The following is a 23,658-nucleotide window of genomic DNA, read 5'->3' as shown; positions in this document are numbered from 1 at the left end:
AAAGTGCTTTCTTGCTAGTAGTTTTTACTGCTCTGACTCTGTGATTCAGGGAATCAGCAGGAGTACAGTGAATGTACTGTAGAGATTGGAAAGTCCATTATCCTAAGGTCTCTTATCCAGGAAGCTGCACATTTCAGGTTTATTGGCACAATTGCCATATCATAAACTTTGGTAGCAGGAAGACGCTGGGTTGGTCCTTCTGTCTTGTTTGTTAGATAGTTACAGCTGAGAGACTGGAGAGTACCAGGAAGCTAAAAGAAAGGTTTTTCTACTCTGGAGAAAAGCCAGAAGGGAAAGAGGTGATTTTTATGGGCTTTCAGATTTGAGTAGATTTCTTTCAGACTTTTCTCAGCCAAAAGGGTGCCAACCCTGCATTACAGAAGCTTAGTTCCTCTGTTAATTTCTTGAGCTTTATTTCATGTGAGCTGGGGGTAGGATGCTGAAGAACAGAGATCTCTCTCCTTCCTACTATCCTCTCTACTCTTGCATAGGCAGTCTTCTTTTCCCATGTTTTCATTTTTCCATGTTTCATATGTATTCGCAGTGAAAACTGCTTAGGGTTGCAGGAAAGTCAGAGCAAATTAAGTAGGCAGGCCTGACAGGCACTCGGTGGATATTAGCTGTGTGGGTTAATCAGAAGTCCTGACAGACGAGACGTCAATGCAAGAAAGCACAGGGTGGGATTTAGGATTAGATACCAAACAGTTCAGAAAAGGAACAGGGAGACTGAATAATCAAGAGTGGCAATGTCCAAGAAAATTAGTGAGGAGAAGATTCTAGAGGAGATAGTTGTTTCCAGTCTTTCAGAGACAGAGTAGAAAAGTCATGAACAGCCATGAAGCCTGTTGTTGTATGTGGCCTTTGGGAGGGCTGGTGTGTGGGAGCAGGCAGACTATAGTGAGTGAGTAGGAATGGAGGTTGTCCATATTGGAGGAGCAGAAGGATGACAAGGATCAAGTTTTGCAGAGAATGTTTTGGATGGGGAGACTTAACTAGACTTGTAAACTGAGGGGTGTGTGTGAAAGGTTTGGATCTAAAAGGATAGGATAGCTAGAGAGGAATCCCAGTAGAGTGAGGATATCCCCCTTCCCTTCCCGGGCCTGACAAAGTCACCAGAGATCTGGGTTTAGGTTGCAATATTTTAATGTAGGATACCAAAGGGTAGACCGAGAGGTGGTAATCAGATGAGCAGAATGTGGGTGATGAAGGCACCACCTAGCATGAGACTTAGTGATTAGGCGTTTTTGTCTTCATGGCTTAATGACTTCATTGGCACCAGGGATTATGCTTTCTGTACTACTTATAAGTCCTTCAATTATTTTACCCAGTCCTTTCTCCACTGTCTGGCTTGACTTGGTCAGTTTTTCATCTGAGGTGGTTGCTGTAATTTGAAGATAGAAATGTTCAGTTACAGTGGGTTACCATTCACACCTCCATCCTTCCATCCCAACAGCTTCCTGCAGTGCTGGCAGTTGGTTTACACTTAAAATTTGTCCTTCTAGGATTTCTTTTTCCTTTGTAGAGCCTCCTATTTATACAAGCTACTGTCTGCCCTGCCTTCCTCTGCTTACCACCTCCCCAGACATTTCCCTTTTTTCCTGGCTCATACCAGCTGAGATGGTGGGTCTTGTGGTCTCTTCCAGCTGAGACAATCCACTCCTGAGCCCATACTGGGCCTCTTGATTCTCTGGTTTGGTAGATTCTATCACCACATTATCTTTGGAAATCAGCTCTTCTCTGACAATAGAAGACTCCTTGGAAAGGACATTACTGGAAGTACTCTCCTTGTTGGACTGGGTAGCTGGAACTAAGGACATATAGGGAGTGAGGGGCAGAGAAATATTCTGGGAGGAAAAAAAAAAGTCTCTTCACATAGTGCATTCGTGTTGAGTTATTGCCTAATTGATCTACAGTAGCATTGGGGCCCTATGCTAGCATTTGTATCCCTGAGCTCCTCAAAGGCATGGATTATATTTCTAATGTCATGATTAAGAATTTCTGCTACTCAAACCTCAGGAAAATCCACCTTCTCAATTAAGAGCCATTTGCAAACACCTCTCCCTTTGTTTGGCTTATATGAGAAGCTTCTTAACCTTGGTTCTTCCTTTTGAACGCCGAGTGTTTTTCTCTTTTAGCTTCTCAGACTTCTCCCAGGTTAATCTGGGAAGTAGTTCATGATTAAACCATGTTTACAGTTAATAATAATAATCCATAAAACTGAATCCATCAATGTTTAAGGTTTTTGGGCTGTGTGGTGCAGTACCTATAACCTCACCCCTTGTCTCTGGGTGAGCTGAAACATTAGCTGCCAGTACTTGGGTGTGAAATGCTGTCCCCATTTCCAATTTCCAATGACTATATAGCATGAGTGCTGTACAAAAGGTTCCTGCCCCCCCCCAGGTCTATGGCCCATCAGTGCAGCAGGAAGAATTAAGGCCAACAGTAGGAGAGGCCGTTTGCCCACTTTCTCCTAACATCATTTACTTTCTAGTCTTTTGCCACCAACAATTAACAGATGCTCTCATGATACTTACTGGAATCTGTGGGCTGAGTCTCCATGTGGAGTTCATCTTTGAACCCTGAGGAGAGAAGATAAAATCTCAAGAGATCTCAAGATAGTTAACATGTGAACTGGTTATTTGTAGTCACCCCATTGAAGCTTCCTCAACCTCTCTTACTCTTTTTTGTTTGTTTGCTTTGATAGGGTTTTGCTTGGTAGTTCAAGTCAACCTGAAATGTGCATGACCCTCCTGCTTCTGCTTCCTGAGTGTTGGAAATTCAGGTGTGCATCACCTAGCTAGTCTCTTATATTCTCTTCTCTACACTTTCCTTAGCGTTTCTAAAATACTATGTAAAATCTTTTCAGTATGTTTATTTTTTCTTCCTCCTTTAATGAAATTTCAGTGGTGACAGAGGTCTTTATGTAAGCTATTAGTGTATTCTAAGTCCTTGGAACTATATGGTACAGAGTGAATGCTATGGATAGCACTTGATGTGATGTGTGTGTCTTGCTCTCATTGTACCAAAGGAGCTAAGCAGGTCTAAAGCAGTGATTTTACTTGGGTTGTGCTAAACCAGCCTCTGGTGATAGGATCTAACAGAATTGCTGTTGACCAATAGTCTATCCTGTTTTGTGTTAAGTCTAGCCTCTGAACCCAGCCTCTGTTTTCTGGGTTCCTGGACTCATGGGCTATATGTCTTCATGCCCACTTCTAGCTGTGGCTTTTTCATTCCATGTCTTATCATCTCTCCACAAGGGTGATAATGTTGCTTATCTGACAGCCCCATGGCCTGTAGGAAACTAAGAAGAACAGAAAGAAAGGCACACTTACCAGGCAGGCCAGCAAGAGAGGTGGCAGCAAGGCTGGCAAATAGCAGGACAGTGAAGAATTTCATGGTGGCACGGGAAGAAGGTCAGCTTTCCCTGGGAAGCTGTGTAGAATGCTGGAGTAGTAGTCTTGCTGGGGCTTTATTTATTTTGGGGTAAGGATGCTGGACAATGGTTGGAGATTAGACAAGGAAGCAAGCCAGGATTCCCCTCCAATTCCCGTTCAGACTACATTGGGTTTGGGGAATTGGTGTTTCTGGGAAATGAGTTGGCAAGAAAGTAAGGCCCCCAGCCTTCCCTTTGGCCTAGCTACTGCCATGGTGTGCCAGCCCCAGGTGCCATCTCTTTGTACTTTTGAGATAACTTCCTGAGTGGGGCTCCCTTCCTTAATGTTATTCATTACTGGTATTATTTTTACAGGTTCCCATCTGATTATTTAATTATTATCTGTTTCCTTCAGAAGCATGAAACGTCTGTGATGCTGGGATTATTCTTGCTTTTCTTGCCATGGTTTCTCTAGAACCTCTCTAGCAGCTGGCTCATATTTGGGTCCAGAAAATATTGCTTATGTGACTGAATCAAGGAAAGACCAGATGGTCCTCCAGGGTGCAGACAAACCTTCCCATCAGTTCAGGAATGGAAGAGTGAGGCAGGTACAGGAATTCCACCTGCTAGGTTGTGTTCTGGGTTTGCTAACATAGGATGTCTCATTTGATTAATAATATTTGGGAAGTTATTTGATAATCATGAGGTGACTTCTATCAAGCACATATTTGTATGTGCGTTTTCCTTCATTAGTGTAGATTTACTATGAAAAATAAAGGGCTTCATTATGACACCCCATATTACCTTCTTTGGTTTCTTTCCTTCCTGAGGGTTCCTGTTCTCTTTCCAATTAATTTCCCTTCATCTATCTATCTATCTATCTATCTATCTATCTATCTATCTATCTATCCTATACCTAATTTATCATATATCTATATTTTTCTTTTTTGAGATGGGGTTTATCAAATAGCCTTGGCTTGGAACTCTCTAGGTAGATCAAGCTGGGTTCTAACTCACAGAGATCTGCCTGATCCTGAGTGCATCCTGAACATGCACCACTAATGCTCTGAAATATCTGCATATATGTATATGATGTACATGATATATACAATGTATATGTGTATGTATATATTTATATTTATGTGTACATGTATATGATGTATATTTATAAGTTTAAAAATATATAAGTGTATATATATATATGAGTTTTTTAAAAGTCTCTTTAAAGTAGACAATTCTAACTCTGTCTTCAGAGACTAATGACCCTAAATAGAGCAGGATGTCTGAGGAAGCCTCTGGAAAGGAGGTGGGGGATAAACCTAAGATTAATGTCCCATTTTGGCTTAGGGATTGAACTAGTTTCTTTCTTCATCAGAGGTTTTGATGATGTCTGTGAAACCTGCCTCTGGATCATCTCCAGACAAGAAAGGTCTGCTGCATCCCAAGACATCTCTCAGGTGCATGCTCGATGGGCACAGGATAAAGTCCAGCCTTCAGAACAAAGAGAGTTTAGTATGTGCCAACCAGTGGGAGTCTTCCTGTTCTGGAGAGGAAGCTCCAGGGCCTCATTCTTGTTCTCTTCTTGCTACATCTGGGATCTCCTTAGGCAAGATGAGGTAGTAAAGGAAGTTTGTTTTGGGCTGCCTCTTACCCCCCTTTCCTGCCTGATTTCTCCTTACCAGCATTGATCCTTCCATGGACTATGAAAGTTACAAACAGGAGGGGACAGGTCAAGACATTCATAGGGAGTCCAGGAGGTGTTCCATAGACACAATCCCTAATACATTAAAAATCCATCATTGCCAGGCTAGGCTATGGTAGTAGTTTCTTCTCTTATGTCCTACACGACAGTCTACCTTCCACTTTAATGCTGGAGAGATCTCCTGGAGGTCATGTCACTTCTTTGTGTGAAAGCCTCTAGGAATAAGGCTCAGACATCTTGGCCCTCTACCTTTTCTACTTTATCCCTGACTTCTGCAAGATGGTCCCTCTTTCCTGGAGTGCTAGGTTCATGCTATTGTTCTGATAAGAAGGCTCCCATGTCTATCTGCCTGGGGTATTTCTACATCCTGACCTATATTAGACTTTTCTGCTGATTTTGAACTGTCCCCCTCATCATCTTGTCCCCCTTGGAGAATCATCTGATCCCACAATATCTTGTTGTTGGTATCCTCTTTGTTCACTATCATGGCCCACTACTATTTATTGAGTACTAGCCATCTGCAAACTTTGGAGGATTGACTGACAGACTCATTTGGGCCCTAGCCTTTTAATATCTATTGTCTAACATTTATCCAGTTTTACTGTAATTATATGGTTTGAATCTTACTGGCCTCATTAGTCAGTTTTCAGGACAGGAACCATTGTTAGTTTATCTCTGCATCTCAATGTATTTAGTGCAGAATTTCTGGATATTCCAGTTTGCATTTGTTGAATGAGTCGTTTTGCTTACTTAAAGCTGTCCCTTGGGGAATATAATTCCCCAAGGAAGAAGCTCCTTAGTATGTGTGTGTGCCTGGTCCAGAACCTATGAGAGACCTTCAACAAGTATTTCAACTAGAACATATTGAAAGCAGGTGCCACAGCTGCAACTCAGGCACAACAGAGCTGTCTCTGTTGTGGTACACAGGATTTCAAATACGATATAAGAAACCCAGTTAGATGCAAATTTAATATTAGCAATGGATTTTTTAGTGTAAATATCTTAATACTGCATAAGACATAAGCATGTCTCAAATATGTTTGAGATGACATTTAACTGGTGTTTTGTATTTATTTGCTAAATTTTGCTCTGAATACTCCCAGTGAATCCTTCTATGTTCATACTTCCTACTCTGTCCCTCCAAGAGGTCAGGATCAGCCCTGTATGCTTGGTTAAGGAGACAGATACAGGGAAACTCTGTTAGTTACTCCTTTAACTCCTTTCTGAGAAAAACAGGTCACAGAAGTTCTTTATATTCAAAATATCCATCCGACTTTGGTCAGATGACCCCATTATACTCACAATTCTCATATTGTGTAAGTATGAGCCTTTTACAAAAGTGACCATCATTAGATCCCAGGGAACCAAATAACCCTATTAAAAAATGGGGTACAGACCCAAACAAAGAAGTTTCGCCTGAAGAAATTCAGATGGCTGAGAAGCACCTTAAGAAATGCTCAACATCATTAGCCATTAGGGAAATGCAAATCAAAAGAACCCTGAGATTTCACCTCACACCAGCTAGAATGGTTAAGGTTAAAAACTCAGGAGACAGCAGGTGTTGGCGAGGATGTGGAGAAAGAGGAACACTCCTTCACTGCTGGTGGGATTGTAAGATGATACAACCACTATGGAAATCAGTCTGGCGGTTCCTAAGAAAACTGGGCATGACACTTCTGAGGACCCTGCTATACCTCTTCTGGGCATATACCCAGAGGATTTCCCAGAATGCAATAAGGACACATGCTCCACTATGTTCATAGCAGCCTTATTTATAATAACCAGAAGCTGGAAAGAACCCAGATATCCATCAATGGAGGAATGGATACAGAAAATGTGGTATATATACACAATGGAGTACTATTCAGCAATTAAAAGCAATGAATTCATAAATTGTTTAGGCAAATGGATGGAACTGGAAAATATCATCCTAAGCAAGGTAACTCAATCACAAAAGAATACACATGGAATGCAGTCCTTGATAAGTGGATATTAATTAGCCCTGAAGCTCTGAATACTGAAGATACAATTAGCATATCAAATGATTCCCATGAAGAAGGAAGAAGAGGGCCCTAATCCTGGAAAGGCTTGATCCAGGATAGTAGGGGAATATCAGGACAGAGAAAAGGGAGGGGGAAAGACAGGAGAATAGATGGAGAGAAGAGGACTTATGGAACATATGGGGGTGGGGAACTGGGAAAGGGGGAAGGCTTCTAGAATGTAAACAAAGAATATAGAAAATAAATAAAAAATTAAAAAAAAAAAACAAAAGTGACCATCAACCAGTGGCTTCTGTGGAGGACACATGACAGAGCTGCCTGTTTCTGGTGATGCATATTACTTAGTTTCTAACCAAGTCAATGAGGCCCCTCTCAATGAATTCTGAGACTGAGAGACAAAGAGAGAAGAATCTCAGAGATGTAAAAGCACTAAGGGATGAAAGGAGGAAACAGAGAACTGGTCACACACGAAGTGCCACTATTGTTTTGTGTGGCCCACTGCTTCCTGCCTCTGGGCCTCAGTCTCCTTATCAAAGAGAAAGGGATCTTCTTTTTGATGGCTCCTCAGGATTCTATCAAGATTAACATTTCCTGGTCCAGGAGTAAAAACTTCACAGTCAACAATGGCTATTCTCACAGTACAGTGTATATCAGAATCAGCAATACTGTGCAGTTGACCTTTTTTTTCTCTTTACTTAGATGTAGCCCAGGAATTTAAGACCCAGCATCTATGGCAAGTGTTGGGGAATATTATTCAAGATGGGAGGAAGAATAGCTTCTCAGCAAATATTTCTTTCCTGACAATGATTTTTGTGATCCAGAGTACCTGTTAGAGGGAGTGAGGAAAGGTGAGAGAGAGGGGGGGGGTAGATTCTGAACACACACACACACACACACACACACACACACACACACATTCCACCCCATGCTAGAATTTAAACCCAGAATCACATGCACGCTGAGCAATATCAGTGAGCTATACCCCAGCTGAAGGAAAAAAAGAATTCGAGTCATCATAAACAGGTCAAGAGTTTCCCACTTAGTCTGATTAGATTTCTATAGTAAAAATACCACAATTATCTGGCTTGTACACAGAAACCCCTCTAAGTTCTGTACGTTGGGGAACATGTGCAGGTAGATTAGATGCCTTCTGAGTCCTGAAAACCCACCATTGCTCCCACTGTGTATTTTATAGGTCAGAGTCTTACTGTGCTTTTCCATGGTAGAAACAAAGTGGAGTCTCTTTGATAATAGGTGCAAATCACCACCTTCCAGAGGCTTTAAATATCACCATCTCAGAGCCCAGATTTCAACATTTAGCCTACTGCAGCTCCTCAACATTAAGACATATTGGGGAAAATCATGCTAATCCTGTAATTAGAGCCTGCCACATCCTTCCAAATGGACAGAATGGAGACCAGCAAGTAAGTCCAGTCAGCATGGTGGTGTAGTGCAGTTGGAGTTCTTAACTTGCTTCTGGGAGTATGAATGGAAGTGGAGAGGAGCCCAAGGAATAGAAGGTCCAGGGATAGGCTCAAAGTGGGATCCAGTGGAAAGAGAGGTCCCAAGGCCTGACAGTATTATTGAGGCTATGGAGCACTCACAAAAAGGGACCTAGCATGATAGCATTCTGGGATGACACAACAGGCAGCTGAAAGAGTCAGACGCAGATTATTTGTACCTGACCAATGGATAGAAGCATCTGACCCCTGCTGTTGAATTATGGAAGGCTGAATGAAGCCGAGAGTGACCCTGTAGGAGGACCAGCAGTCTCAATTAATCTGGACCTTTGGGATCTCTCAAACACTGGACCACCAAACAGGCAGCATACACCAGCTGATGAGGCCCCTAGCACACATACAACAGAGGACTCTCAGAGATGATGTACCTAACCCTCAAGAGGTCCCAGGGAGTTTAGAGGTCAGGTGGGGTAGGGGGTAGGGATGTTCACATGGAGACAGGGGGAGGGGAGGAGGTATGGGATGTAGAACAGTCAGAGGGTGGACAGGGGTTGGCGGGGTGGGGAACAAAATATGGAGTGTATAAAAATAATTAATAAAAATATTAAAAAATAAAAAATTAAAAAAAATAAAATTTAAAAACCTATTAAAAAACCTGTTAAAACTAAGCACACTTTTATTCTATAATTATGTATATATTCCTGGACAAAGAGACAAGGAAATGACACATAAGCCCACTGGAGAATAGGTATGAGAGTGTTTATAGTAGAATTACTTATAATGGAGACAATCCACACATCTACCAATAGTAGAATAAAGAGCTATAGAATGCCACACAGATTACAAAAAAACTATTGCTATTTGGCACAATATTTGGTTCCAAACATTACTATTTAGAATGTAACAGAAAAGATATTGAAAGAAAGCTAGGCTCAAGGATCATACTGTATATGGTTCAATTTATATAGAGTTCCTCAAAGACAAAGAATTAATGGTTACTAAAGTTAGAGCAGTGGGTATCTTTGCTGTGATTCTTACGGGAGGAAGTGTAAGGAAACCTTCTCAAGTGTGGAAAATTGTTTATATGATAATCTGGGATATTATAATTAAAGATTATATATATTAGTTGATTTAAGATAAGTGTACCCAGTTAACCAAAACATTAAAAATAAGTATTAGTTCTATGAATGTTACTGATAAGAAGGAACACAAAGAATGTTGGAAGTGCTAACATATTGTCCTAACCCTAAGTTGCAGCAGGATGGAGATTAGAGCAGGTGATGGAAAGAAAGCTGTCTTGAATATACTAACATTAGGACAAAACCACACTGGCTGAATCATTTGTCTCAGTGGCTATGGTTGACATTGATGCCTGATGCCAGAGGGTAAAGACAAGCAGCTCTAAGAAAGAGGAACAGCTGTGAATATGCTTGGCCCATGGGAAATGTCACTATTAGGAGATGTGGCCTTATTACAGAAGGTATAGTCTTGTTAGAGGAAGTGTGTCATTGTGAAGGCGGGGCTTTGAGGTCTAATATATATGCTTAAGTCTGGCCTGTGTGATCCAGTCTTCTTCTGGTGGACTTGAGATCAAAAAATTCTCAGCACCTCCAACACCATGCCTGCCTGGACACTGCCATGCTCCTTTCTTGATGATAATGGATTGAACCTCTGAACCTGTAAGCTAGCTCCAATTAAATATTGTCCTTTCTAAGAGTTGCCTTGGACGTGGTATCTGTTCACAGTAGTAAAACCCTAAGACACAACATCTGGAAGGGACAGCTTCAGAATAAGCAGCCAGTATGAGGGTCTTTGCAAATGCCTTTGCCAGCAGAGTAATGATCTACATGAGGCAAGAAGGAGATCCAGTTCAACATGACTCAAGAGCTGGTGTTGGTTCAAATTTCTAGAGTCTGACACTGGGCAGTTCATTTTAGGTATCTATGAGTAAGTACAGTGCAATTTGGAAAAAGTTTCCTGTTGTAACACAATCCCATGTGTAAAAGGAGGCATGGTTATATTGAACCTCTTCTCAAAGTACACATAACTTCTGTGAAGATGAGTTCTAAAGATAGGCTACCTGTGTTATATTAAGGGCCAGGTGGAAGATCTGATGTGGTTTCATGGTTATCATACAGAGAGCACAGAGGTTATCTAGTGGTTAGCCACTTCTGGTCCTGGTTGTGAGAACTTGGAGGAATCCCTGGCCATACAGATAGCACAGCGGTCGCCTAGACGATTAAGTGACTCCAGCATTGGTTGTGGGAGTCTGGCAGAATCCCTGACTATACAGAGAGCACAAGGATTATTTAGATTATTGGCTACCTACATTCCAAACCTTCTATGCAGAGAAGATTATATATCTCTTTCATGGAAGAGATAACCCTATGTGTTTAACATTCCTGGTTTCTTCAGTGCTTATCTGTGAGTATGAGGACATTTATACTCAACATTGATTCGATGCAACCATCAAATCAATGCTCTCACTAGCATATAGGAGAATGTAGAGGCCTGTGAGTTAAGGAGGCATATGGCTACTGTCTAACACATCTACCTTTTATTTTTACATTTTTCTACCTGTACTGGAAGTTGAAACCAGGGCTCAACCAGCACAGAGATATGCTGTGCCACTCAAATACACTTAGGCTCTTTTTTGAGATGGTGTCTTACTGAGATCTGAGGCTTACCAGCTAAGCTAGACTGGCTGGCTAATGAGCACCACAGATCCCCAGCGTCTATATGCCTTTTTAGAGTCAAGAGAAACTGCTCTCAAAAGTTTTCTGGAGACTTGTTTATGTCTCATTAGCTAGAATCACATCACATTTCAGTGACACATCAACTAGCCATTGTTACAGGGAATGGGCCATTCTGATTGGCTTTCACTAATTGTGATTCATCTCTTGCTATTTTGCCTTTTCTGAAAAAGTTACAAGGAGGGGTGTCATTGGAATAGTCACTCTTAGAAAGAATAGATGGAGTATTTAGTGGATGTATCTAACAGTTTGAATTCAATGGGTTCACATATGAACTGGTTTTGTTTCTCAAATTATGGCTTTAAAATTGCTCCCCAGAAACTCCATTTCTGGTCTTCAATAATATAATAGGAATACACTAAGTTAAGTTTTGTTTAAAACTTCAATCTCATATTCAATTTGGCACTCTTTCCCACTTCCTATCTCTTCCTTCTGGTCCTTTGCTTCTTCTGGTGTGTTTAGGTCAGGAAGAGGACTAGATAAACATAAAGAGATAAACATCCTCTTACGCAATTATTCCTGTAATCTTCTCTGGTCAAGACCCAAATGACCATGTTTTCTATATGGGAAAAGCCCAATTGAGGGACTGTTGGGAGTGGTGCATTTGAGTTGAATCCCTGGAGGGTCTTGGGACTCTTGGATGCAGTTTTCTTATTCACCATTATCAGTAGCCATCTCTGGGAGTCTCTCTTGTGTATTTCACATCTGGGGGTCCTTTGCTGAGAAGAGCAGGATCTAACAAGATAGCTGAAGCTGCAAGACACCTGTATCACTGGAAACACTTATCTTTTCTCCAGTCCTATTGGGATTCAGGGCTGCTTGTCATCAGTTCAGCCTCCACTCTGTCTAACTGTGCATCTTTAAGATCAGTTTTTCTTCTGTTAAGTCAGCACAGGGGACAGACTAGCAAATTGGCTGCTATAGAAGCAGGTGCTGAAGTTGGAATGATGCTTCAGTTCTCCTGTCATTCATTGAGCCTCTGCTGCATGGCTGGAGGGTAAAGAGAAAACATGACAACCCACAATCCTGAAAAACTATTTTACATCTCATTTATATTTTTTTATTCAAGCCAAGGAGCCCCAGTGGGACCAGCTTGGTTGATTCTCTCTCTGTGTGTGTGTTTTGTGGGGTCCTTGACTCCTCTGGCTCCTACAATCTATTCTCCCCTTCTTCCTCAGGATTCCCCAAGCTCCTCCTATTCTTTGGCTGCATGTTTCTATCAGTTGCTGGGTGAAGCCTCTCTGATGACAACTGGGCTAGGCACCAACCATGTTTATCTTTCTGTAGACCCCTCCTTTTTTAGTGGCTATTGTCCACTTATAAGTGAATACATGCCGTATTTATCTTTTTTGGGTCTGGTAACCTACTTAGGATGATTTTTTTCCTAGTTCCATCTTTTTGCCTGTAATTTCTATGATGCCATTTTTTTTAAAACAGCAGAGTTATGCTCCATTATGTAAATGTAGCACATTTTGTTTATTCATTCCTCTGTTGAGGGACATTTAGGCTGTTTCCAGTTTCTGGCTATTATGCATAAAGCCTTTACGAACATGGTGTAACAAGTGTCCTTGTGGTAGGATGAAGCATCCTGTGGATATATGCCCCAAAGTAGTTTTGAGGTACATTGATTCTCAATTCTTTGAGGAACTGACATATTGATTTGCAGAGTAATTGTACAAGTTTGTACTCCCACCAGCAATGGAGGAGTGTTCCCCTCATTTCACATCCTTGCCAGCATGAGCTGTCACTTCTGTTATTGATCTTAGCCATTCTTACAGGTGTAAGATGGAACCTCAAAGTAGTTTTGATATGCACTTTCCTGATGGCTAATGATGTTAAACATTTCTTTAAGTGTTTTTCAGACTTTTGAGATTCCTCTACTGAAAATTCTGTTTAGATCTGTACCCCATTTTTATATTAGATTATTTGTTTTTTGATATCTAGTTTTGGAGTTCTTTATATATTTTTGATATTAGTCTTTTATTGGATCTGGAGTTTGTGAAAATATTTTTACATTCTATAGGCTGCTGCTTTCCTTTGCCTTATGAAGAATTTCAGTTTTATGAAGTCTCATTTATTAATTGTTGATCTTAGTGCCTGTGTTATTAGTGTTCTGTTCAAGTTGTCTTCTGTGCCAATGTACTCAAGGTAATTCCCCTACGTTCTCTTCTATCAAGTTCAGTGTGTCTGGTTTTATGTTGTGGTCTTTGATCCACTTTGGCTTGAGTTTTGTGTAGGGTGATGAATATGGATCTGTTTGCATTCTTCTCCATAAAAACAGCACCATTTGTTAAATATGCTTTCTTTTTTACCATTGTGTATTTCTGACTTCTTTATTAAATAGAAAATAAAAATATCAGATGTCCATAAGTGTGTAGATTTATGTCTGGGCCTTTGGCTCCATTCCATTGATCAGTGTGTCTGTTTTTATGCCAATACCATGTTTTTATTAATTATTATTATTATTTATTATTATTACTATTGCTCTGTAGCACGAAAACCTGAAATCAGAAGTTCTGTTATTGTTCAAGATTGTTTTAGCTATCCTGAGTTTTTTGTTTTTCCATAGTGTGATGGTTTATATATGCTTGGCATAGGGAGTGGCACTATTAGGAGGTGTTGACTTGTTTGGAGTAGGTGTGTCACTGGATTTGGGCTTAAGACCCTCATCCTAGCTGCCTCAAAGTCAGTATTCTGCTAGCAGCCTTCAGACAAAGATGTAGAACTCTCAGCTCCTCCTGCATCATGTCTGCCTGGATATTGTCATGTTTCCACCTTGATGATAATAGACTGAACCTCTGAACCTGTAAGCCAGTCCCAATTAAAGGTTGTCTTTATAAGAGTTGCCTTGGTCATGGTGTCTGTTTACAGCAGTAAAACCCTAACTAAGACACATATGAAGTTGATAATTGTCCTCTCAAGGTCTGCAAAGAATTGTGTTAGAATTTTGATGCAGAATGTTTTGAATCTGTAGATTGCTTTTGGTAGGATGCCCATTTTTATTATATTAATCCTACCTATACATGAGCCTGAGAAATCTTCCCATCTTTTGATATCTTCTTCAATTTCTTTCTTTGAACCTGTAAGTTTTTGTCATGCAAATCTTTCACTTGCTTGGCTAGAGTTACCCCAAGATATTTTATATTATCTGAGGCTATTGTGAAAGGTGTTGCTTCCTTGATTTCTTTCTCAGTCTATTTGCCATTTGTACATAGAGGGTATCCAGCCACTTCACTGAAAGTGTTTATTAGCTGTAGGAGTTCCCTGACTTTTAGGTCATTTATGTTTATCATCTGCAAATGATTCTTTTACTCTTTTATTCTTCCTTTCCAATTTGTTTCCCCTTGATCTCTTTCGGTTTTCTTACTGCTTTAGCTAAAACTTCAAGTTCTATGTTGAATAGGTATGGAGAAGGTGAACAACTTTGTCTTGTTGATTTTAATGGAATTGCTTTGAGCTTCTCCCCATTTAATTTAATGTTGACTATAGACCTCTTTTTAATTGAATATAATCTTCATTTACATTGCCATGGTAAAACCTTCCCCAATTTCCCCCCTCCCCAAAGACCTCCAACTCCTCCTCCCTCCCCTTGCCTCCACATATATGCCCCTCCACCTGACACACTCCCCCTCCCCCCCCTTGGTTTCCCTTTGTTGGGGCCTTGGTTGAGCCTTTACCTGACCAAGGACCATTCCTCCCACTGATACTCAACTGATACTCTGCCACATTTTTGGCTGGAACCATGTGTGCCCCTTGGTTGATGGTTCAGTCCCTGGGAGTCTTGGGGTGTCTGGGTGGCCGAAATCATTGTATTCTTCCCATGGGGCTGTAAGCCCCTTCAGCTCTTGACCACCCTCCAGCTCCTCCATTGGAGACCCCATGCCCAGTCCAATAGTTGGTTGCTAGCATCTGCCTCTGTATTTCTAAGTCTCTGGAGACCTTTTGGTATACACTTGTTGTCATCCTTAGTAGTGTCGGGGGTTTATTGACTGTTTATAGGATGAATACCCAGGTAGGGCAGTCTCTGGGTGGCCTTTACTTCAGCCCATGCTCCACACATTGTCTCCCTTATTGCTCCTGTGAGTATTTTTTTCCCCTTTCTTAGAGGGACCAAAGCACCCTTACTTAAGTTCTCCTTCTTCTTGACCTTCCTGTGCTGGGTGAATTGTAACTTGTTTATTTTGAGCTTTTGGGCTAACTTCCGCTTATTAGTGAGTGCATACCAGGTGTGATCTTTTGTGATTGGGTTATCTCACTCAGGAAGACACTTTTTGCCATACCACCCTGAACATGCCCAATCTTGTCTCATCTTGGAAGCTAAGCAGGGTCGGGCCTGGTTAGTAGTTGGATGGGAGACTATAGACTTTCTATAAATTGGCTTTTTATGTTTAGGTATGTTCTTTGTATGCCTAATCTCTCCAGGACCTTTATCATGAAGGGGTGTTGGACTTTGTCCAAGGTCTTTTTTGTATCTAATGAGATGAACATGTGTGTTTTCTCTTTCAGTTTGTTTAGATGGTAGATTACATCGGCTGATTATTGCTTATTGAAACACCCATGTCTGGAATGAAACTGAACTGGTACTGGTGAATGATCTTTTTGACATGTTCTTAGATTTGGTTTGCAAGTATTTTATTGAGTATCTTTGTATCAATGCTAATAGGGGAAATTGCAATTCTCTTTCTTTGTTGGGTCTTTGTATGGTTTGGATATCAGGGTGACTGTGTCCTTATAAAATGAATTGGAAATATTTCTTTGTTTCTGTTTTCTGGGAAAAATTGAGGAATACTAGCATTAGCTCTTTAAAAATCTAGTAGAATTTTCCCCTAAAACCATCTGGTCCTATTTTCTTTTCTTAACAGACCTTTAATGACCTCTTCTATTTCCTTTAGGCTTATAAGTTTAAATTGTTTATCTGATCTTAATTTAACTTTGATTTGTGGTATCTATCAAGCAAAGTATCCATTTCTTTTAGATTTTCTCATTTGGTGGAGTACAGGTTTTTAAAGTATGTCCTTGTGTTTCTCTGGATTTCCTTGGTGTCTGCTGTTATGTCCCCCTTTTTGTGATTTTGCTAATTTGTATATTCTCTCTCCATCTTTTAGTTTAAATAAGGGTTTGTCTATCTTGTTGATTTTCTCAAAGGACCAATTCTTTGAGAATTGGTTTCATTGATTTTTTTGTATGGTTCTCTTTGTTTCTATTTTTATTGATTTCAGCCTATCTTGATGATTTCTTGCTGTCTCTTCCTCTTGGGTATATTTTATTCTTTTTGTTCTAGAACTTTAAGGTGTGCTATTAAGTTTCTAGTACAAGATCTCTCCAGTTTCCTTTTCCCCCCCTTGTGTGTAGGCACTTAATGCTGTGACCTTTCTTCTTAGCATCACTTTTTTAGTGTTCATAAGTTTGGGTATGCTGTTTATTTCATTTTTGTTGAATTCTAGAACATCTTTGATTTCTTTTTTACTTCTTTCTTGACACATTTTTCATGCAGTAAAGAGTTTTTCAGTTTCCATGAGTTTGTAAGGTTTTTGATGTTTCAGTTATGGTTGATATCCAGCTTTAATTCATGCTGGTCTAATAGGACGCAGGGAGTTATTTCAATTTTCTTTTATCTGTTGAGATTTGCTTTGCATATGTGGTCAGTTTTGGAAAGAGTTCTATGAGGTGTTGAGAAGAATATATATTATTTTGAATTTGGGTGAAACGTTCTGTAAACAATATGTTAGGTTCATTTGATTATAGCACTTGTTAGCTTCAGTATTTCTCTGTTCAGTTTTTGTCTGGATGATCTGCTCATGATGAGATGGGGTATTTAAGTTTCTCATTATCAGTGTGTGAGGGTCAATATACGACTTAAGCTGTAGTAGTGTTTCTTTTATAAAAAGGGGTACCCTTGTCTGTGGTGCAAAGATGTTAAAATTTGAAATGTCATCCTTTTGTATTTTTCCTTTCCTATATAGTGTCCTTCCCCATCTTTTTTTGATTAATTTTGGTTTAGTGGTTTATTATTATTTTTTAAATATTTATTTAATTATTATTTGTAAGTACACTGTAGCTATCTTTATGCACACCAGAAGAGGGCATCAGATCTCATTACGGATGGTTGTGAGCCACCATGTGGTTGCTGGAATTTGAACCCAGGACCTTCACAAGAGCAGTCAGTGCTCTTAACCACTGAGCCATCTCTCCAGCCCTTAATTTTGGTTTGAAGTCTGTTTTGTCAGATATTAAAAAGGTGGTGCCAGCTTGTTTCTTAGGTCTATTTGGTTGGTATATCTTTCTCCCAACTCTTTCCCCTGAGGTAATATCTATCCTTGATGTTTAGGTATGTTTTTTGGATCCAGCCAAAGGATTATTTCTTGTTTTTGCATCCATTCTGTTAGTCTGTATATATATATATATGTATGTATATGTATGTATTATATATATATGTGTGTGTGTATGTATGTATGTGTGTGTGTGTGTGTATGTGTATGTGTATATGTATGTATGTATGTATTGGGGAATTGATACCATTGGTGTTAAGAAATATTAATGACCAATTATTGTTGGCTCCTGTTATTTTGTTGTTGTGTTTGAGTGGGTGTGTGTATGTGTTTCTGTTGTTTTGGATTTGCTGATGTGAGATTGTTTATTTCCTTTGTTTTAGTGGTTGTCAGCCCTGTGGTTTCTTAAAGTCTTCAGCACATATGTCCAGGCCCTTTTGGTTTTAGAGTCCCCATTGAGAAATCAGATGTAGTTCCAATAGGTCTCCCTTTACATGTTACTTAAGTCTTTTCCCTTGCAGTGTTTAATATTCTCTCTTTGTTCTGTACATTTCATGTTTTGATTACTATGTGGCAAGGGGGCTTTCTTTTCTGATTCAATCTATTTGGTGTTATGTCTGCTTTTTGTACCTTTATAAACATGTCCTTTATGTTAGGAACATTTTATTTTTCTGTGATTTTGTTGAAAATATTTCTGGGGCTTTCCAGCTGGAATTTTCTCCTTTGTCTATTCCTAATTCTGTTAGGTTTGGTCTTTCCGTTAGGTTTGGTGTGCCAGAGTTCCTGGATATTTTGTGTCAGGATATTTTTTCTTTTTTTTTTCCTTTTTTAAAAATTGGATATATTCTTTATTTACATTTCGAATGTTATCTCCTTTCCCAGTTTCCCCCCTTCCTGGGGAGCCCCTATCCCATTCTCTCTCCCCCTACTTCTATGAGGGTATTCCTTTACCCACCCCCTCCCGCCTCTCTGCCCTCAATTCCCCTAGAATGGGCCATCTACTGAGCCTTCATAGGACCAAGTACCTCTCCTCCCCTTGATGCCTGACAAGGCAATCCTTTGTTACATATGCAGTTAGAGCCAAGTGTACTCTTTGGCTGGTGGTTTAGTCTCTGGGAACTCTGGGGGGAGGGGTCTGGTTGGTTGATATTGTTATGAGGTTGCAAACCCCTTCAGCTCCTTTAGTCCTTTTTCTAACTCTTCCATTGGGGAGCCTGTGTTCAGTCCAATGACTGGGAGCATCTACCTTTGTATTTGTAAGGCTCTGGCAGGGCCTCTCAGGAGACAGCCATATCAGACTCCTTTCAGCAAGCATTTCTTGATATCCATGATAGTGCTGGGGTTTGTTGACTGTAAGGGGGTTTTTCATTTCCTGTTTATGGACCTCTAATATCCTCACATAGTTGGTTTTAAGGTCCTTTTCTGTGCCTTTTCTGTGTTAGAATATTCAGGGCCTATTGTGGTTGGATATCTGGGCTCTAGTGGAGACATACTATTCTGACTGCTATTGATTATGTTTTTATGCTGGTGTCATGGATGTCTGGGTTAGGGATGATTATAATTCTAGGTACTGTTTCTGGGTTTGTATTTTGGTTATTTTGCTCTTGGTTTCTGTTTACTTTCTGGATTTTCAGAGTGTGATGGCTGTGTGTTGCCTGTTTTACTAGCTTGTCTGGCTGGTGTGTTTTTAGGTAATGCTGCTGATGTTGGAGGCTGGAATACAGGTAGGAGTTGTGGGAGGGATTTGGTGGGGGATGGTCTGTGGAGTACACAGGAGATTTAGGCAGGTGGAAAGGAGACTGCAGCTGGTGTGTTTTGTTGCAGTACAAGGGATGAGACTAAGGCATTTGGTCTAAGGGAACAGAGTAAGGGGAGAAGGTGTGTGGGCACCAGTATTGTAGAGTCAGCACAGGGGTTTGGGTAGGAGATGTTCAGGTAACACCAGTAGATGGTGTCCACATGAGTCTCTTTCAATGCAGGCAGGTTGCTTACCATCTGTTAACTCTTAGGCATTAGGCATATTGACTAAATTTCACACAGACCTACTTCTAAAGAGCTGCCTATCAGGGAAGGGATGAGAGGTGAGTGGAATGGACTGAATCATTCAGTACTCACCTTCTTTCTTGAGTGCCTATTATATTTCAGGTACTGTTCTAAGCACTGAGGGCCCAATGGTAAAAGAACAGACTGGTATATCTATCTCCATATGCTTGCTTCCCAGTAAAGAAAGAAAGTGAGTAAGTTGCATGTGCATATGCAGGGAGAAATGCTAAGGACAAAAATAAAGTAGAAAAATGTCGGGGAGAGTTGACATTTTCGAAAGGCTGTCCAAGAAGATTCTGACTAAAAGGTGACTTGTGAGTAAGGATCTGTGGGGCACGTAGGAGTGAGCCAGCAAGCTACCTGGGAGAAGTTTTCTAGGAAGAAGAAAAAACAAGTTCTGGGACAGAAACGTGATCTATGTGCCTGAGGAGGAGTGAGGAAGACAATGCAGATGGAGCAGAATGAAAGGGGTCACTACTGGCCACAAGCCAGTGAGGAAATGGCACCTGCGCTCTGAAGTACTTAGTAGGTTGCTGGAAAGGCTGTCTTTTTCCTAGGTGATGTGGAAGGCCTTGTGGAAGGCTCTCAGGGAACATATGTGGTAATTTTAGAATGGCTGCTGTGTTTAGTAGTCCAGAGCAGAGGCAAGACTGGAAAACTAGAGACCATTTAAGAGGAAGTTATAGAAATCCAGATGAAAGGTGATGGTGGCTTGGATGGGCTGACAACAGAAAAAGCAGGAAGGATAGTGCTTCATGGAGGGAAAAAAAAAAGCAAGGGAGGTTATTCTGGGATAGGTCATGGATGAACAATGACCAGAAGGAAGATTTGTGAAATTGCAGGCATTGCACTGTGTCTTATGAAGAGGGTATGTGAAAGGGACTATGACAAATACAATCAGGAAGCAAATGGCAGCTATGTCATGGTTCACCTCAGATGGTAGTGCCACTATGTATATATCTATCTTAAGCATATAATGTGCAGGGGGGCTGACTAGAACTTCTAACTTGTTTTCTCTACTCATTTTAGTAACTCTAAGTCTTCTTACTACTATTCCTATGGGCTTTTTTATTAATATTTTTATTTTCTATATTCTTTGTTTACATTTCAAATGATTTCCCCTTTCCCGGATCCCCCCTCCCCATATGTCCCATAAACCTTCTTCTCTCCATCCATTCTCCTATTACCTCCCTCCTTTTTTTCTCTGTCCTTATATTCCCCTCCAATGCTAGATCAATCCTTTCCAGGATCAGGACCTTCTCCATACTTTTTTATGGGAGTCATTTGTTATGTGATTTGTGCCTTGGGTATTCAGGGCTTCTGAGCTAATTAATATCCACTTATCAGAGATTGCATTCCATTTGTATTCTTTTGTGACTGGGTTACCTCACTTAGGATGATATTTTCCAGATCAAACCATTTGCCTAAAAATTTTGTGAATTCATTGTTTCTAATTGCTGAGTAGTATTCCATTGTGTAAATATACCACATTTTCTGTATCCATTCCTCCTTTGTGGGGCATCTGGGTTCATTCTAGCTTCTGGCTATTATAAATAAGGCTGCTATGAACATAATGGAGCATGTGTCTTTATTGCATGCCAAGGAATCCTTTGGGTATATGCCCAGGAGAGGTATAGCAGGGTCCTCCAGAAGTGTCATGTCCAGTTTTCTGAGGAACTGCCAGACTGATTTCCAAAGTGGTTGTACTATCTTACAGCCCCACCAGCAGTGGAGGAATGTTCCTCTTTCTCCACATCCTCACCAACACCTGCTGTCTCCTGAGCTTTTGACCTTAGCCATTCTGACTGGTGTAAGGTGAAATCTCAGGGTTGTTTTGATTTGCATTTCTCTAATGACTAATGATGTTGAGAACTTCTTAAGGTGCCTCTCGGTCCTATGGGCTTTTTTATAGTCTAGGCATATCTACTCTTGGAAATATTTTTTATTCCCTAGTACTAGTTCCCTTAATGCTTTACTTTCATCATGGAAAACTTCAAGCTTCTCCTCCTATAATATTCCTTCTTTTTACTTCCTTCCCCTATTCTAACCTCTGGACTTTCCCTGCAGCTAAACTATTTCTCTCTGTGTTGAGACATGAGTGATCTGAGAGATAAACAGGCCACAGTCTCCTGGGCAGAAGTAGTCCCTGTCGGGTCCTAGAAGTTATCTTCACAAAAGAGGAAACATCTTATACCATAAAGTAGAAAGGTACCATACCAGAAGACGCTCTAACCCAACACTTCAGCCAATTGCCAAATAGCTGCAAGTGAGGGTTTCCTTTGATCTGCATTGGCAACCATGTCTCCCTACTCCTTCCCATGTCCCAGTATCAACTATCAAGATAGTTCTAATGTAAGGTAGAATGAGAGTTTTTGTTGATATGGATGGGTATCTGCTTCCTGAGGTTAACTTTTTCATTCTCTTAACTCAGAGTAGGTCCTGTGTCAAGTGTATCAGTTGGAGGGTTGAGAGAGAACTTTCCAAGAGTGACTGAAATCCGTCCCAGGAAACTTTTTTTCTTAAGCCATCTTTTTAGTGGCGTTACTTTTTCAGAATGTTCCATCAGAGCTAAAATTAAAGGGAGTTGGAGTCCCTGAGTGCCTATCAACCAGGAGTTAGGAGAAGCAGTGGCTAAATTTTGAAATAAAAGTGTTTACTAGTTTGTCCAGGTTGCCTCAAAGCTACTGTCTTACCAAGGTAACTCTTATAAAGATAAACATTTACCTGGGAGTGGCTTACAGTTTGGAGGTTTAGTCTATTGTTGTCACGGCAGAAAGCACAGTGGCATGCAGGCAAACATAGTGCTGGAGAAGGAGATGAGAGTTCTATATCTTGATCCACAGGCAGGAGGAAGTGAACTGACTGAGACTACAAAGCCTGCCCCAACAGTGGCACGTTCCTCTAACAAGGCCATACCTATTCCAAAAAAGCTATACCTCCTCATAGTGCCATTCCCTATGGACCTATGGGGGCCATTCTTATTCAAACCACCATAGGTATCACACACTAACTTGCCTAAAATGGTAGAAATGTATTGTCTCATAAGTCTGAAGACCAGATATCCAAAATCCAGGCACTTCCTTCTCATATTCCTTAGTTCTATAATGAAGACATTTTTCCTCTTCTTACCTCTAGTACCTGTATGAAAGTTTAGGCAATCCCTTATGTTAGAGATGTGTCAATCTACCTGTGCCTTTGTTGTCACTTTGATTTTTACCTTGTCTACTTTCGCATCAGCTTCTTGATGTCTCTGTTTCCAAATCTCTCTTTTTGTAAGATTAGTCCTATTGGATGAGGGGCCTGACCTACTCCAGTATGATTACAGCCAATACATCTGTAATGATCTAAATAAGGTCATAAGTGTGAAACATCCTTCTAGGTTTTTCCCTCAGGATGGTGGTATTATGTAGGACCACTACTAGTACTTGCCTCAGTTCTTGATCTGGTGTAAAGACAGACTAACTTGTGAATTCCATTTTCCGCACCCTGGTGGTCACTGCTGGAGCTGCCTCTGGGGGATGAAATAGACAGTGCTAGAGTTTGAATCTGTTCATCAGCGTTATCTACAAACACACAAATTTATTGATATTAACAAACTCTAAGAACTTTTATTTTCCCTTGGTGCAGTACCAGGGCCCATAGACACCTGATATATGCTTGGTGCTTGACACAGAAGTGATATTGCATAGACTCTGTTGTCTTAAGGAGAATGGGATTTATATATACTGTGGTTCTCAAAAGGCTAAATTCTAGGCACTGCATGAAGGAACTGGGAGTTATGGGAGTTGTTTTCAATTGAAAGTATTAATACCAACAGGCTCATTAGCCCATTGATTATCATTCAATCTCATGCTTCTCTTTCTTTTCTTCACAGCAAAACTTCTATGCTTCCCCTTGGCTTTTCCTATTTGTGTTGTCCTTATCTTTGTCCCATTCCAATCTGTGCTACACTCTATTACCTGCTATTCTCCATTATCATCCAGAAAAGAACTCCAGCCTCATCCTCAGATGGTCCTCCTATATGTTTCCAACCGTCACACACTAGCATGGAGGTCAGG

At 40.5% G+C, this 23,658-nt stretch overlaps 1 protein-coding gene across 1 annotated transcript; it reads right to left on the bottom strand.

Annotated features, from left to right (window-relative positions):
• Positions 1 to 1,125: 1,125 nt before the first annotated feature.
• On the bottom strand, positions 1,126 to 3,455 carry LOC127667592 (glycosylation-dependent cell adhesion molecule 1-like). Its single transcript, XM_052160719.1, has 4 exons — positions 3,333 to 3,455; positions 2,535 to 2,579; positions 1,610 to 1,807; positions 1,126 to 1,381 (listed from the first exon to the last, which is right to left on the bottom strand). Exons 1-4 carry the CDS (start codon positions 3,394 to 3,396, stop codon positions 1,251 to 1,253), a joined length of 438 nt encoding a protein of 145 aa, XP_052016679.1. The 5' UTR covers positions 3,397 to 3,455; the 3' UTR covers positions 1,126 to 1,250.
• Between the last annotated feature and the right edge of the window lie 20,203 nt (positions 3,456 to 23,658).

This window comes from Apodemus sylvaticus, chromosome 17, assembly GCF_947179515.1.
Source record: "Apodemus sylvaticus chromosome 17, mApoSyl1.1, whole genome shotgun sequence".
Taxonomy (NCBI): domain Eukaryota; kingdom Metazoa; phylum Chordata; class Mammalia; order Rodentia; family Muridae; genus Apodemus; species Apodemus sylvaticus.
The sequence above is the reverse complement of the archived record's forward strand: the minus strand, read 5'-3'. Positions and strand labels throughout refer to the sequence as shown.

Coding starts and splice junctions, on each gene's coding strand:
- LOC127667592 (XM_052160719.1), bottom strand. CDS start 3,396: ATGAAATTCTTCACTGTCCTGCTATTTGCCAGCCTTGCTGCCACCTCT. Junction 1,808..2,534: donor GACTCAGCCCACAGATTCCA/GTAAGTATCATG, acceptor ATATGTCCTTAG/TTCCAGCTACCCAGTCCAAC. Junction 1,382..1,609: donor AAGACCCACCATCTCAGCTG/GTATGAGCCAGG, acceptor TTCAAATTACAG/CAACCACCTCAGATGAAAAA.